This window comes from Camelus bactrianus, chromosome 19, assembly GCF_048773025.1.
Source record: "Camelus bactrianus isolate YW-2024 breed Bactrian camel chromosome 19, ASM4877302v1, whole genome shotgun sequence".
Classification (NCBI taxonomy): Eukaryota; Metazoa; Chordata; class Mammalia; order Artiodactyla; family Camelidae; genus Camelus; species Camelus bactrianus.
Genome location: NC_133557.1, coordinates 33520779 through 33538235, shown reverse-complemented (window position 1 = coordinate 33538235; position 17457 = coordinate 33520779). Strand labels below are relative to the sequence as shown.

The window sequence follows — 17457 nt, the reverse complement described above, 5'->3', positions numbered from 1 at the left end:
ATGCTGACAAATTCCCCTTCAGCAGGTTATTCTGGCTTCACCTCTGGGGCCTCTTCAATGGGGTGGCAGCCCAACATCTTCTTCTACACCCCTATTGATCTTCTATTAGAATTTCACCCCCAGAGCTATCACTTTTCCTTTCTTTGCTGCAATTCTATCTTCGTTGGCCAACTCTCTCTTCTGATCATCTATTTTTGAGAAGTGTTATGTGGGTTTATCACTGAGAGGCAAGAAGGCAACACAGCCACGTGCTCTGCTGACTGCACACGAGCTGACTAACAGGCACGCACGAGGCACATCTGTGATTTACGTAGTGATCTGTGGACTGAAAAGCCGGAAGTGAAGTTTGCAGAATACAGCATGGGTGCAGAAGTTTGAGTAGTGCGTTGACGGACTGGTGTTACTTAATCAGACGCAGCAACTGAAATGCATGCATACTGGAGCCAGGCAAACTGAGGACTCCTGTACTTACAGTACCCTGAGAGGTGTGAATTCTCTCATTTAGTTTTCTCAGCATTTGAAGAGGAGAGAAAACTAATTATTGCTCTGGCTTTCTCAATGTGATTCTTCAGAAACCTTGACTATAAATTCAAGAAATGTGTGGTGAAGAAATCAAAGAAATTTACTACAACTGTCACTTAAGTGTGCTCATTTTAGATTAAATTACACTGTGGCATGAGGTAGGAAAATCAGTGGACTTTAAAACAGAACTTGGTTCACTGTTTGGGGAAAACGTCCCAGGAACTCGTCTGGAAACCCGGGAATGTCTGAGGACAGCGCTAACCATCCTGCCTGTGGACTGCTGTTCTCACCTGCAGACCCTGGGTCTGAGCTGCGACGTTTCCCACCTCCCCCCAGTCCTGCTTCAGGCTGATCCCCACAATCCCTGATGGCAAAAGCCAGCTCCTTAGTACCTATTGCTACCTTTCTGAATTCAGTGGCTTCTGTGTACTGGCAGACTCCTTAGTTTGTCTGCAAGTCAAGGGGAGGCCGTCAGCTCTGTCCTGAACGGGCTTTTCTTCAAACTGCAGGGCCTGTGCCTACACTTGCTAAATGTACAGATACGTAGTTACACCACCTCCTAGTGAGTTTTCCAGTTGTTGGATATACTGTGTAGTGTATAATTCGGATCCTTAAGGCTGTCCATTTATCTCTGTTTCAAAAATCTGAAGTCGGCTAGCATATACTGAGCTCAGTGTGTGAAATTTAAATGTAAATACATTAGCATGCCTCGTGTTTGTGGATTTGCATTCCCAGTGACTGACCTACTCAGTGACTCAGTGGGTCAGCTGACATAAGTAGGGGGTCCTTGTGAGGGGGCTTGGGCCAGTGGGCAGGGTTCTGTGCCTCTCAAACATTTGCTTTTCACTCGCCTCTAAGCAGGACAGGAAAAGCTTGTTTCCCTTTGGCTATCGGGACCTTTACCAGGATTAGCTAAATGCACGGCTTTGGGTTTAGGAAAATAAGGCCTTGAGTTGCCTACCTTTATGGGGCCGTCGCCTAACTCACTGCGTTTGCAGCGTTTCTTTTCCAGGTTCTGTTGAATAAGCCTTTGGGGCATAAGCCCTTTTGTGCTCCAGGAGGACTTTCCTTACAGTTGCATTTGCGGGGCGCTGCTTGTGTGCTCAGAATTAAAAAGGTTTTGCTATTTTGCATCAGTATTGGCCTTTTTCCCTCCAGCCCTGCTAATTGATCCCTTTTAATAAACTGAATGTTTGGTTAAAAAAAAAAAAAAGAACTAAAGAACTTGGTTGAATTACAGTTGATTTTCTTTTAAGAGAAAAGCAAAAAATTTTACATGATTTTCTGTAGTTTTAATCATTTAACTACTTTTTCATATCTTGGCATCTTTTTAGTTGTCACTCTTCTTGTACCCTGAATAGAGTTCACACAAGATCAAATGTTAAACGTACCCCATATCCTAAAACAAGTTTCTCAAAATCCTGACAGTCTCATTTTAAAGGCCTGTTTGCATTCAGTCTCCCTGAGGACTAACTGCACATGCAGACACAGGAATTATATGATTGGGGCCTTTTATGTAACTGGCCTCTTGGAGTGACAGCAAATTGTTGGTATTATCTCTTAAAATGTCTAATAATGGTTTATCACCCCGATTTCAGAACTATTCATCAATGTATTTCTACACACTCTCCCCTAAAAGATAGAAGAATAAATTATTTTAACTATCCCGGGAAGGTAGTGTTACTTTTATAAACATAAAGTTATTTTAGATCCTAATGAACCAACAAACATGAAGGTATTTATCCAATGACGGCAGTCACTGTATTCTACTCTGATTTTCATGACAACCACCTCAACAGGAGAAACAGCAACGTAAACAGATAATTTAAACACAGCTTGGTAAGTGGGGGAGGGTAGTCACAAGATGGTATGGGACTATTAGAGAAGCACCATACCCAGCTTTGTGGGAAACAAGGACAGTCTGGTTAGGCTAGCTCTGAAAGACAGCAGGAACCACCTCAGCAAAGGAGGGAGGACGGACGGTTCTTGCAAGAACCACAGACTCAAAGTCCTGGAGACAAGAGACAGAGAACGATGAGTTCCGGAAACCAGAAGTTGTTCTGTGGGAGAGCCGAGGCTAGAGAGGTAACACTTGTGCCGTGCTGAAGAACTTGGCCGTGACAGCAGCAGAGCTGTCGCTGAAGAAGCACGTTCAAGGGACAGTAACGTGCTCTGATTCATGTTTTAGGGACTCGTTTCAGCAGCTGCTGTGAGCAGATGGGAGTGGAGGCCGTGAAGAAGACAGAGGCCAGCTGAGAGACAAACAGGCTCAACTGAAGTCAGCAGCAGTGGGAACTGAGAGATGGGGAGGATTCTAGAGGCACTAAGGAGGTGGAATCAAAAGGACTTTGTGACCACTTTGGATACTGCAGGTGACTCAGGGTTTTCTGGATGGACAGATAAGTGGTTATACTAAATAAAATACAGAATAAAGGAGGAAGGTCATGTTGTAGGAAGAAAAATGGTTATTTAATTTGGAAAAATTTTGACTTTGAAAGGAACGTGAGGCATATAATGAGACTTCCTGCCTCAGAGTAAAACTATGTTGTTTTGTGTCTGCTCTTTGGATGGTCTGAGACTGGTAACTCTGTACCTGGGTGGGGAGGCAGCGACACTGGCTTCCCCTGCACAGGGAAGCAACATGTAACCCTCAGGCAACAACCAAAGGGCAGCCTCCTGTTAGAGGGGAGACTGAAAGCTTTATTGTCCAGGACAAAGGGTACAAATAGCCCCACTGTATTTGTGTGTCTGAACAAAAAAACGGCCAGGAAACGTCTCAGATGGTTAAACATTATGTTTTAGATGGTTCATGGCCTGAGGAGTAGCAATACGTAAGCACAAGGTTGCAGGACTTGTGTAATAACCCTGTGACAGTGACTGGGAGATTCACCTGGGACAGAAGACTTGATCCTCACCCTTTTCTAGTACACCCAAAATGGGCCCAGGCCACCCACTGCCAGCTGCCAGAGCTCTCCATCACGGTCACTGGTCAGAATGCCTAATACTGAAAGCCACACAACCCACTTTTTATCTTTTCCCAAACGTAAATAGGAAGATATTTTAAACCACTTTTTGCTTACATGGAAGAATATCTTGATATCTGTTTTTGTGTCTGTTGTGTAGTTCATTCCCAGAGCTGAACACAGCAGGCAGATTCTTAGATCTCAAAGCCTTTAAAAGGTAAGAAATGTAAGTTATGTATTTACTATAGCAAAACAGAAAGAAAGAAAGGAAGAAATCTGTCTTTGTGTAGCATTCATGATTCTTAGTCCCTATATGACATCACCTGATGTTGAACGTGTTGTATGATAGAGAAGTCAGAACCTCACTGAAAAAATACTATATAGAACATCTAAAATTTGAGATATCAATCAATAAGTTGCTTGAAAAGGAAATGTTAAACTCTCTGGAGATACTTTTTCCCTTCAACTTCAAGATTTTTCCTTTTTCACATTAAAAAAAAAAGCCAGTACAGAATATTTACTTCTTAGGACTTACCCCTAAATGTATCATTTTATAAAGAAAAACAATAAAATAACAGCAACAAAAACATATAAACAAAAAATATAAATTCTCACAATTTACTCCTTGCCCCATGAAGAAATTACAGCTAGGATACTAATTAAAGAATTCTTCTTTTCAAAAACTTTCTTTAACAACTGCAAATTCAACATTTATTGAACATTTAGTATGTACTCATCACTGTCCTAGGTATCAAAATAAAATATAAACCTGAAAATGGCCTCATCCTTAAGACGTTAACAGAGCAGCTAGAGACAGACACGTGATCAATGCACAGACACACTAGTGTAAATGACAGCACAAGACTGCACCTGACAGCACAGGAAGGAGAGCCCTGAACTGGCCCTTCCTGAGTCACAGGAAGCCAGGCACACGGAAGTCTGTGTGTGGAAGGACAGCAGAGCAGAGGTGCACAGGTACCACAGCAGGCAGGAGAACAGCAACAAAGGCCCGGAGGCACACGTCCTCTCTGGGGAACAGTTCACAGTACAGCAGCAACAGCCCAGAGCACACGACTTGGCCCAAGGGAAACCAGAACTAACCAGGAAGGCCTGGTTTCATATGCAGAAGGAACTGTGATGTATCCAGTCCTGCTCTACCAGAGTATTTGTGGATAAAGCCTGAGAGCCCGTACTTTTCAAAAGCTCTTCAGTAACTCTCGGGTAGCCAGCTTGGCGCTACCGGTCTTTTAAGTTACTGTTTGGCAACTACTGCCACGGGGAATGAGGAGCCAGTGAAGGTTTTAAGCAGTAGGCTAATATGATCAGGCTTTTACCTTTTACTCTTTCTGCAAACCAATTCTAAAATTAACCTGGAAAAAAAACATCTGTAGGAAGAATTTTGTAAAAGAGTAATGAGGGAAGACTAGTCTTAATAGATAGTAAAATAAAATGTAACGTGATGCTAATTTTAAAAGTTTGGTACCAGTACATGAATAAACAAATTAATGGAAAAAAAATTAAAGTAAGTGCAGAGCTTCAGTATATGATAAAAGTGGCATTTCACACCACTGAAGGGACAAGCGAACCTTGGGACATCTGATTAGCTACATAACGCTGGATCCCAAATACCTTAAAAATTAAATTCTAGCTGGGTAAAAGACTTACACATTAACAAAATTCATAAAAGTATTAAAAAAAAAGTATTATGTAACTGTTACGTTCCCAGCGTGAAAGGGAAAATCCTACAGGATGCAGAAAACCCAGGAGCCCAAAAAGAAAAGACTGCCACGTCCGACCACAAAAAGCAGCCACTTCTGTTTGGTAAACGTGTGCACACGTGTGTAATACAAAAACAAACCGGAAGATTTCACCAAATAGAACACATACAAAAGGGTTATTTATTCATTACATAAAGAGTTATTAATTGATAGGAAACTGAGCAAAGAATTAGAATTAAAAGCATATGGAAAGCTATTTGTTTGTTCTCACATAAAGATATGCCAATTAGATCATCAATAAGGAATCATTTGTCATTTAAAGGATGAGCAAAGATCCAAAAATTTGATAACACAAAATATGGCTGTCTTTCTAGGAATTTGTTCTAGAGAATACTAACACGTATGCACATGCACATGAAGAGGGGTGGTTCTTATTCATAATAGCAAAGACCAGAATAACCTAAAGGTCCATCGTAGGGGACTATTTAAAGAAAAGGTCTTTATTCACATAATTAACTACCATGCAATACTTAAGATACAGCTATATGCGCTGACAATATACTTGGAAATTACTTATGTGGAACTTTTTTAATAAAAAGAAAAGAAAGGGTGAAATAGTGAGTAAAGTACAAGCCAATTTTTCTGAAAGTTTATACGACAAACTTTATGGTGGAAAGGGGGCCTAGGGAGTCACGGGAGAAAGAGAGAGACTTCGTTTTATAACATTTTATGCTATTTGACTCTTTTACTATGTACATCTACCACTTTTAAAACATAGAAACAATTGACTCAATCAGAAAAAAGAAAAGAAATAGAAATCTTCTGGTTGTGATGTGGAAAGAGATCACATACAGAATTTGTTAAGACCAAAATATTTACCGTAAATTCCTCGATGATTTCAAATTCTGATACTTTTCTCTCAAGCATTTCAAAATAACACTTCATGGTTGAATTCTCATGACTACTGAATGTTAATGGTCTAACCAGAGCCAACTGAGCTAGCTCCATTTCGGAAACAATTTCCATACCTAAGAAAGAGAAAATTTCACATGTCTAAGTTACATATATATATATATATATATATATATATATATACACACACACATATAAAGGGAGATTTTATTTTTATTTTTGTCATCTTCTCTTAAGTAAAAACACAGCCACTTAAGAATTAATGGGGAAGAGAGAAGATGGCGGAGTTGAAGGTCGCTCGCAGCTCACCCTCTCCCACAAATGCACCAAGACCCACATCCACAGACCCACTCAGCCAACCAGAGCACCTGTGGAACTCCGACAGAACATCGCCCTCTTCAAAAGATAAAGACGCCAAAAATCTGGTAGGAGAAAAGGAAAAAAGAAAGAACAAAAGGCAAAGCAGCGCGGGACGGGTCCCGCGGGGAGGGAGCAGCAAAGGAGGACTGGCGCTCGTTCGCTGGGTCTCCCCTCTCCAACTGAGAGGCCAGCGGGACGGAGGGGGAACCTCCGAGGCTTGGATCTATACGGAGCAGCCCTTGACTGACAGAACTAAGCTAAACGGGCACATAGGGTCCCCCTGACACCCAGCCTGAAACGCGGGCCAGCAGCTGCGGGCAGGGCCAGGCTGCACAAGCCGGGCAGAGGACGGGGGCGGCTGCACGGAGGCAGCCCTGGGGGACTACAAGGGGCTGCGCACCGTGGCTGTGGGTGCACAGGGCAGAACAACCTGGGACCTCCATAAAACAGCAAGGTTGATGTGCTCTCGGGGGAAGGGTGCACACCCCCATCTCTGAAAACCCGCGGAAAGTATTCGGGGGAAGAGAGGCGGGGCTCAGGCACAGCCGCCATATCCTCCAGCACTTAGCATCCAGGCGGGGGCGGGGGCGAAACCTGCATCGGCACCAAAGGGCTTAGCAGCCTCAGAGGCCAGACTGAGACTGGCCTGCAGCCCGGGGCAGATAGGATCCTTCCATCCTGGTCCCTCAGAGAACTTGCTCCACAAAGACAAACAAGGAGCTGGGTTTTGGCCCAGAGCAGGGACAAGGCTATCCCTCGGTCTTCCCCGAGCCCACCTGCGGAGCGCTGACCAGGACAGAGTGCGCAGCCGCACAGAGCAGCGGAGTTACCGGCGGCGGCGCAGGTAGAGCGAGAGCGGCCCCCCGCCTTTCCGGCAGGAACACAGCCCCTGACCGAGGTGCTGGGAGGGGGCACGACCCGCCCTCCTACCCGGCCAGTCTGCAACATCTGACCGCGGCATCGGGAGGGGCAGTGACTCGCCCGCCCACAGCAGAGGAAAGCTGCACCTGACCCAGTGTTAGGAGGAGGCGCGATCTGCTTGCCGACAGGTGCTGGGAGCAGCACAGAAGAGGGCGCCAACGGAGGGCCTCTGAAAACAGTAAGCTGAGCTTCCAAAACAGGACGAAGACAGAAAGACTTCACATTAAAAGCACACAGACTCCAGGAGAACACTGACAACCCCCACCCCCCCCTTTTTTTTAATCTGTTTTTACCTGTTCTATTTTCTATTACCCTCTTAACTTTTACTTCTTAATTCATTTCTATTTCTCTTGGGTTTTGATGTCCTGTTATTGATTAGACACAGGTCTCAAATACATCTATTCATCCCCCCCCCCTTTTTAAAAAAGTTTTAAAAGGACGTCTCAACCCGGTTGATATTCTGCTTCAACTCGCTCTTCTATTATTCATTATACACTGTTTTCAAACCCTCTTTCTCCCTTCTTTTAAAATTCTTTCTCTCTCTCTCTTATTTTTTTCTTTTTTTCCTAAGTTCTATTCCTAAATAGTTATTAGATAGATAAACTCCTTAAGGACCAAAATAGACAACTGATACTCCATAAACCACAGTGCCAGAGAGGTATGAGCAAGATGAAGAAGCAGAGAAACCTTTCCCAATTAAAAGAACAAGAGAAATCCCCTGAAAGAAAGATCAATGAAATAGATATCGATAGCCTACTAGATCAAGATTTCAAAAAAGGAGTGATCAAATTGCTGAAGGAATTAAAAGAGATAGTGTTTAGAGATACAAAATATGTCAAAAATGAAATTGAAGCTATAAAGAAGAGCCAAGTATAATGGGTAAACTCATTGACAGAGATGAGGAATGATCTAATAGCTGTGCAAAGCCGACTAGATAATGCAGAGGAACGAATTAGTGACCTAGAAGATAGGACAATAGAAAGCACCCATTCAGAAGAGCTACAAGATAAGCAAATAAAAAATAATGAAAATAGCATAAGGGACCTATGGGATAATATAAAGCATCCCAATCTTCGCACAATAGGGGTCCCAGAAGGGGAAGAAAGATCAAAGGGGATTGAAAAGGTTTTTGAAGAAATCATGACTGGAAACTTCCCAAACTTAAAGAAGGAATCAGATATCCAAGTACAGGAAGCTCAGAGGGTCCCAAACAGGAAGAACCCAAATAGACCCACACCAAGACATATCATAATCAAGATGGCCAGAGTCAAGGATAAAGAAATGATTCTAAAGGCAGCAAGAGAAAAGCAAAGGGTGAGTTACAAGGGAACCCCCATAAGGCTCTCAGCTGATTTCTCTACACAAACACTACAGGCCAGAAGGGAGTGGCAAGATATATTCAAAGCCCTGAATGAAAAAAAGATGCAGCCTAGGATACTTTATCCAGCAAGGCTATCCTTTAGGATAGAAGGAGAAATAAAGAGTTTCACAGACAAAAAAAAAAAAAAAAAAAAAAAAAAAAGCTGCAGGAGTTTAGCAACACTAAACCCATGCTAAAAGAAATATTGAAAGGGCTATTCTAAATAGAAAAGCAGCAGGATGCTACAGAAATGAGAAACTCATAACTGGAAAGCTGATAACTCATGAATTACAAATAAAGTAAACACGAAATTATAAAAGAAGACATACAAATCACAGAGTGGGAGAGGGAGGCAGGGAAATACAGAATATATTTTTTTCTTTCTTTTTAAAATTTTTTTTAATGGTAGGATGGGTTTGAGATCATGTTACTATCAGTTTAATAAAAACAGTTATAGTAATGGGCCAATAGATTTACAAAAAAGGGTAACCACAAGCCAAAAACTTAGAGGGAGTCACAAAAACTAAATAAAACCCATGATAATACAAAGGAAAATCACCAAACCACTAAAGGAAGAAGAAAGGAACAAAGAGGAAATACCAAATCAACTGCAAAGAAAAGTTCAAAATGGCAATAAACACACATCTATCATTAATTACTGTAAATGTTAATGGACTAAATGCTCCAGTCAAAAGATATAGAGTGGCAGACTGGATAATAAAGCAAGAACCTTCAATATGCTGCATACAAGAGACCCACTTTAGGGAGAAGGACACATATAGATTGAGAGTGAAAGGATGGAAAAGGATATTCCATGCAAATGGAAAAGCCAAAAAAGCAGGTGTTGCAGTACTGATTTCAGACAAAATAGACTTTAAAACAAAGGCCACAAAGAAAGATAAAGAAGGACACTTTATAGTCATTAAAGGAATGATACAAGAGGAGGATATTACACTCGTTAATATATATGCACCCAATATAGGAGCACCTAAGTACATACAAGAATTACTAACAGAGATAAAGGGGGATATTGATGGGAAAATAATCATAGTTGGAGATTAACACTGCATTAACATCACTAGACAGATCTTCCAGACAGAAAATAAACAAGGCAACAGAGAAATTAAATACTACAATAGAAAAAGTAGATTTGGTGGATATTTTCAGAGCATTACACCCCCCAAAAATAGGATATACATTATTTTCAAGTGCACATGGAACATTTTCCAGGATCGATCATGTACTTGGGCACAAAAGAAACCTCAACAATTTTAAGAAGATAGAAATTATCTCAAGCATCTTTACTGACCACAATGCCATGAAACTGGAAATCAACAACAGAGAAACAAAGGAGAAAAAAAGGAAAGCATGGAGATTAAACAATATGTTATTGAAAAAACCAATGGGTCAATGAGGAAATCAAAGTTGAAATTAAAAAATACCTTGAGACAAATGATAATGAAAGCACAACCACTCAAAACCTATGGGACACAGCAAAGGCAGTGCTAAGAGGGAAGTTTATAGCGATACAGGCCTTCCTCAAAAAAGAAGAACAATCTCAAATAAACAATTTAACCCACCACCTGAATGAATTAGAAAAAGAAGAACAAAAAGCCCCAAAAAGCAGCAGAAGGAAGGAAATAATAAAGATCAGAGAGGAACTAAATACAATAGAGATGAACAAGACCATAGAAAAAATCAACCAAACCAAAAGCTGGTTTTTTGAAAAAGTAAATAAAATCGACAAACCTCTGGCCAAACTCACAAAGAAGAAAAAGGGGAGAGCACAAATTAGCAAAATAAGAAAGGAAAATAGAGAAATCACAACAAATAAAATAGAAATACAGAATATCATACGAGAATATTATGAAAAACTATATGGAACCAAACTGGATAACCTAGAGGAGATGGACAAGTTTCTGGAAACATACTGTCCACCAAGACTGAATCAAGAAGAAACTGACCACCTGAACAATCCGATCACTAGAAATGAAGTCGAAATAGCAATTAAAAACCTCCCTACAAATAAAAGTCCAGGACTGGATGGCTTCACCGGGGAATGCTACCAAACATACAAAGAAGAACTCATACCAGTCCTTCTCAGACTCTTCCAGAAGACTGAAAAGGAGGGAATACTCCCAAACTCATTCTATGAAGCCACCATCACCCTGATACCAAAACCAGGCAAAGACACTACAAAAAAAGAGAATTATAGGCCAATATCACTGATGAACATAGACGCCAAAATCCTCACCAAAATTTTAGCAAATAGAATCCAACAACACATAAAAAAGATTATACATCATGACCAAGTGGGGTTCATCCCAGGGACACAAGGCTGGTTCAACATATGCAAATCAATCAATGTAATACATCACATCAACAAGAGAAAGGACAAAAACCACATGATCATCTCAATCGATTCAGAAACAGCATTTGATAAAGTTCAACACCCATTTATGATAAAAACTCTCGCCAAAGTGGGTAGAGAGGGAACATATCTCAACATAATAAAAGCTATATATGACAAACCTACAGCCAGCATAGTACTCAATGGTGAAAAACTCAAAAGCTTCCCACTAAAATCTGGGACAAGACAAGGATGCCCACTATCACCACTCCTATTCAACATAGTCCTGGAAGTCCTAGCCACAGCAATCAGGCAAGAGAGAGAAATAAAAGGGATCCAAATTGGAAAAGAAGAGGTAAAAGTGTCACTATATGCTGACAACATGTTACTATATATAGAAAACCCTAAAAGGTCGACACAAAAGCTACTAGAGCTGATTGAAGAATTCAGCAAGGTAGCAGGTTACAAAATTAATGTTCAAAAATCAGTTGCATTTCTTTGCACTAACGATGTATCAATAGAAAAAGAAAGTAAAGAAACAATCCCCTTTAAAATAGCACCCAAAGTAATAAAATATCTGGGAATAAATCTAACCAAGGAGGTAAAAGAATTATACACAGAAAACTAGAAACCGTTGATGAAGGAAATTAAAGAAGACTTTAAAAAATGGAAAGATATTCCATGCTCTTGGATTGGAAGAACCAATATTGTTAAAATGGTCACACTGCCCAAGGCAATCTACAGATTTAATGGAATCCCTATCCAATTACCCAGGACATATTTCACAGAACTAGAACAAATCATAATCAAATTTATATGGAACCATCAAAGACCTAGAATTGCCAAAGCATTACTGAAGAGAAAGAAAGAGGCTGGAGGAATAACTCTCCCAGACTTCAGACAATACTACAGAACTACAGTCATCAAGACAGCATGGTATTGGTACAAAAACAGACATATAGACCAATGGAACAGAATAGAGAGCCCAGAAATGAACCCACAAACTTTTGGTCAACTAATCTTCAACAAAGGAGGCAAGAATATACAATGGAATAAAGACAGTCTCTTCAGCAAATGGTGTTGGGAAAACTGGACAGCAGCATGTAAAATAATGAAGCTAGAACACTCCTTTACACCACATACAAAAATCAACTCAAAATGGATCAAAGACTTAAACATAAGACAAGATACAATAAACCTCCTAGAGGAAAACATAGGCAAAGCATTATCTGACATACATATCAAAAATGTTCTCCTAGTAGAAATAAAAGCAAGAATAAAGAAATGGGATGTAATGAAACTTACAATCTTCTGCACATCAAAGGAAACCAGAAGTAAAACAAGAAGAAAACCTATGGAATGGGAGAAAATATTTGCAAATGAAACTGACAAAGGCTTGATCTCCAGAATATATAAGCAGCTCATAAGACTCAATAAGAAAAAAATAAACAACCCAATCCAAAAATGGGCAGAAGACCTAAACATGCAATTCTCCAAGGAAGACATACAAATGATCAAAAGGCACATGAAAAAATGCTCAATATCACTAATTATCAGAGAAATGCAAATCAGAACTACAATGAGGTATCACCTCACACCAGTCAGAATGGCCATCATTCAAAAATCCACAAATGACAAATGCTGGAGAGGCTGTGAAGAAAAGGGAACCCTCCTAGACTGCTAGTGGGAATGCAGTTTGGTGCAGCCACTATGGAAAACAGTGTGGAGATTCCTCAAAAGACTAGGAATAGACTTACCGTATGACCCAGGAATCCCGCTCCTGGGCATATATCCAGAAGGAACCCTACTTCAGGATGACACCTGCACCCCAATGTTCATAGCAGCACTATTTACAATAGCCAAAACATGGAAACAGCCTAAATGTGCATCAACAGATGACTGGATAAAGAATAAGTGATATATTTATACAATGGAATACTACTCAGCCATAAAAATCGACAACATAGCGCCATTTGCAGCAACATGGATGCTCCTGGAGAATGTCATTCTAAGTGAAGTAAGCCAGAACGAGAAAGAAAAATACCATATGAGATCGCTCATATGTGGAATCTAAAAAACAAAAACAAAAACAAACAAACAAACAAAAACAAAGCGTAAATACAGGACAGAAATAGACTCATAGACAGAGAATACAGACTTGTGGTTGCCAGGGGGGTGGAGGGTGGGAAGGGATAGACTGGGATTCAAAATTGTAGAATAGATAGACAAGATTGTACTGTATAGCACAGGGAAATGTACACAAAATGTTATGATAACTCACAGAGAAAAAAATGTGACAATGAGTGTGTATATGTCCATGAATGACTGAGGAACTGTGCTGAACACTGGAATTTGACACAACATTGTAAAATGATTATAAATCAATAAAAAATGTTAAAAAAAAAGAATTAATGGGAGTTTTTTTTTCCAGAGGTGCAGAGTCTATCACTTTGAAAGGAAGGATCCTCGTTTTGGGAAAATTACGACTATGTACCTTGAAATTACACAAAAACCACTATTTGTGGAGAAAACTGTTAAGTGTTATAAATGTAAAAGATGTAGTAGACTGAGAAGTGTTCTGCTTTATAATGTGATTAAGTGTAGGTACTGACAACTATGCCAAGACAAGCACATGTAAGACCTGGATGGGAAAGATACGACTTCTGTCCTCCCTGGGACCAACTGTTTGGAAGTCCCTGGAGTCTGAGATGAGAGGACGTGGGTAGTCTAACACACCTCTAAGTGTAAAACAGGTCAAGCATGCACGTGTGCACACAAACACACATGTACACACACACACACCTACCCCAAGGATTAAGAAGCTCTATATGATGCAACTAATAACACTAAAATATGTATTATATATAAGTAATTATATATTACAATATTGTATATATTTCAAATATGTATATATTGTATTATATATGTAAATGTGTATTATATAGTTATACATTTATAACCAGTAATAACAGAAGAGAATACATTCTATTTAATAGTATATGTGGGAATTTTATTTTAAATAATGATCTTTTAGGTCATGTTGATAGTCTAGATTCTAAATATCTAAAAGTTTACAGAGCATGTACACTGGCCAAAATGCAATACATCTAGAAAGTCAATATTAAAAGAATATTTTAAAGATACGAATTTTGAGGTAGAATGCTCAAGTGAAATCTCTTTCCAAAGCCAAATAGTATGAACAAAAATCAAGTGAATATCAGCAAAAAAATACACAAGAAGCAACTAAGCAAAAGAACAAGCATAAAAACAAGACAGAAGTTTCTAAGAATCTTCACTGCCCTGGGAAACTCACCTCTTCTTGGAACCCTTCTACACTCGAAAGCTCTCTCTAGGGGTGGAAGTTAGGAGCTATTGGTTGTGAAAACAGTCAGAGAAATTCTAAAATTGCTCACAACCTTAGGATGAGAAGAGGTCCAGGAAGCCCAAAAGAGGAGACAAAATTCTCACAAGAGTAGAAGCCATTTCAAACGTCTTTGATCCCCAGCAGAAACACCCATACAGCTTGCCATCGTGTTCTAGCCTTGCTGGAAAAAAGCCCAGAGAAGGCAGACAGGAAAGAAGAGAAAAGGCAGAATGGCTACAATGGACTCTGCAGCTGACCCCTGAAGCTGATTCTACCCTGATGGTTTGTTAAAGCCATTTCTAACCATTCCACAATAATTCCCTTACCAATGGATAGTTTAGTAACTGGGAGGTGATTTGGGTCAACTGGAAGCAAAGAGGTTATTCAAGGCTTGTAGGCAAGAGAAGCAGGCCTCTCTCCGACCTCTATCCCTTGCCCATACGTAAGCACAGAAGCAAAAGGTCCCAATGACCACAAGCAGCCCTACTGTGACCATAGAAGGAGTGAGCTGAGTGTAGCAAATATGAAAAAAAAATAAAGAGCCTATGTCATTGATGACATCACCGAGCAACTTATCATACTGAACCTGGAATTCTTCCTAAATCTGGACCTCCATTACTGTAGAAGATAGGTTTCTTATTGTTAACATCATTTTCCATTTGGTTTCTTTTGTTTGCAGCCTGGTCCAGGAATTTCAATCAAGGTGTTACAGGTCAGACTTTGGTTACAGATACTGGCAATTACTGTATAATGGGATTTTCACAGAAAGCCAGTTTACAGAAAGGGGTTTTATCTACCTGTTTGGTGAAGAATAGGTGCGTCCCCAGTGATGATCCAAAACTAACACAGCAGAATGGCCTGGCAAGAAGACTGCAAGCTTTGCCACAGTGAAGAATCTGTGGGAGCTGGACACCACTGCTCTAACTGCTGGCGGCTGAGTGACACTACCTTAGCAACCATGGAGGAATTAGAAGTCACCACCACAGCTGCTGGCCCTAGTAATGTACCATCTTAGCTATACTGAGGCACCAGTAATGCCACACCTGCTATGGTATGTACCAGCAACATGGATGCTTCTCTACACATTTAAGACTTGGCTAAGCACATATGACTGGTCAAATTCACAATAGCTACCAGGATGTCTGGGAAATGTAATTTTTAGTGTTCTTCTGCCTGGATCACGCAGGAAGGTACACTAAGAGGTGAGTGTGATCCATGTTGAGTAAACTGATTTATAATTTCTGCCACATAACAATTCATCCACACCTTTTGAGGTTTATGCTCCTTTCCTCCTAACCTTCAGCACACTTGCCATTGTCCTCAAACAAAATCTAGCCCTCAAAGCGTAGCTTATAGTGGGAGATGACTAGACTCAAATCAAACAGAGTAAGAGACAGAAAAATTCATTCATGCTCAATCAACAAAATCAAAGAGATGCAGATTTATACATGTTAGTGAATGAGATGGAAATATGAGTCATACAGTATGTCATGTGAAAAAAATTGTCTTAATCCATTCTGAATGAAACATAACCTAAACTGTAAATCCACCATCTAAAGGCAGAAGTAATAAGAATGTGAATTATTTTAAATAAGAGATCAAAATGAGATAAAACAACAGAATGAGGTGGGAAATAAATTTATTGACCTAAGAAAATAAATTAAAGGCCAAGAGTACATGATTATAAAACTCATAATTAAATAAAACACTGTGGAAAACAAAGTAGATAGTTGAAAATGAACTTATTCATATGAAAAAGATGTGTATATAAATTAATGAAGAGGAGAGACAAAAAACAAAAGATAATGGATAAAAGGCCCTCATCAGAAGCTCAGGACAAATACTGGAGACAAGGTGAGGAGCTCAAGAAACCCTCCCTTACGATGCAAGCTTGGAGAGACGGGCAGCAGCTTTTGCAGGAAAGGCATGAAGCTTCACGCAATCTTCCCCAAGGATCAAAAAAATAAGAAGTTGGGGAAAGGGCAGGAAACCATACTAGCCTCAAAGCACAGGTTAAGGCCCACTGACATCGGAGATATAGAGGGGAGGAAAGCATCGGGGGCTGAGACCATAATACGTCCCCTTCCTGACAGTAACTGAGCAGGCACTGTCCCTAAGACCCGAGGACGCTGCACCTGCCTAAGACTGAGGCTGAACGAGGACCACAGAGTGCTGCTCCCCCAGGATGAGGTCAGCAAGCAACAGAATTTCAAACAGGAGCACTCTATCCCTGGGGGATGTAGGAAATCATGGATAGAAACCTCTCCGAACTGCAGGCCTATCAGGAGACCCGAAGCAGAGGAGAGAGCATACAGTAAAGCAAACCCTCTGGCATGCCGTTCTCTATCCTAAGCACAAGGTAACCACACATGAATTTGGGGCTGGTGGTGCACTGAGAGTAATCACAGGAACATCAAACCCAAACTGATCCATTCCTGACTACACTGGCTCAACTCCTTACACTGAGGGCTTACTAAAGAAAGAGGCATGTCCTTTCTCATTTACCTCAGTCTCTAGGACATAAGATATCCAGGTTTCAACAACAAAAAAATTGTATGGCACATAAAGAAGAAAAAGAAAAAATAAATGAAACTGCCAAGAGACAAAGTAGTCAACAGAACCAGACAGATATATGATAAAAATGTTAAAGCTTTTATCAGACAACGAATTTAAACTAAGTGTAATGCTGACCTTAGTGGAAAAAGTAGACAACATGCATGAACAAATGAGGCATTTCATCAGAGATATGGAAACCATAAGAACTGAGCAGAAATGCTACAGATAAACAAATATTACAAAAGAAAAGATAATGCCATCAATAGGCTTGATATAGGCAAGTGGGGAAAAAAATTCAGTGAACTTCAAAATAGGTCAATAGGCATTACCTGAACTGAAAGAGGAAAGAGTGGCTGGGGAAGGGCACAGAAGAGTTCATCCAAGAACTGAAGGCCAGCATCAAGCAAACTAATATTCTTGTACCTGGAATT

General features: G+C 40.3%; 1 protein-coding gene across 6 annotated transcripts in view; it reads right to left on the bottom strand.

The window, feature by feature from the left end:
* LOC105083193 (tyrosine-protein phosphatase non-receptor type 20) overlaps window positions 1-17457 on the bottom strand; it is a 144034-nt gene that overhangs the window by 23543 nt on the left and 103034 nt on the right. For 3 of the 6 annotated variants that reach the window (XM_074347728.1, XM_074347729.1, XM_074347730.1), the window contains 2 exons: window positions 6083-6231; window positions 3603-3693 (listed from right to left, as the gene is read on the bottom strand). The exons of the other annotated variants lie outside the window; for them this stretch is intronic. In XM_074347728.1, the coding sequence (XP_074203829.1) occupies window positions 3603-3693; window positions 6083-6231 (240 nt within the window). The remainder of the gene's footprint in view (window positions 1-3602; window positions 3694-6082; window positions 6232-17457) is intronic. 6 annotated transcript variants of the gene reach the window in all.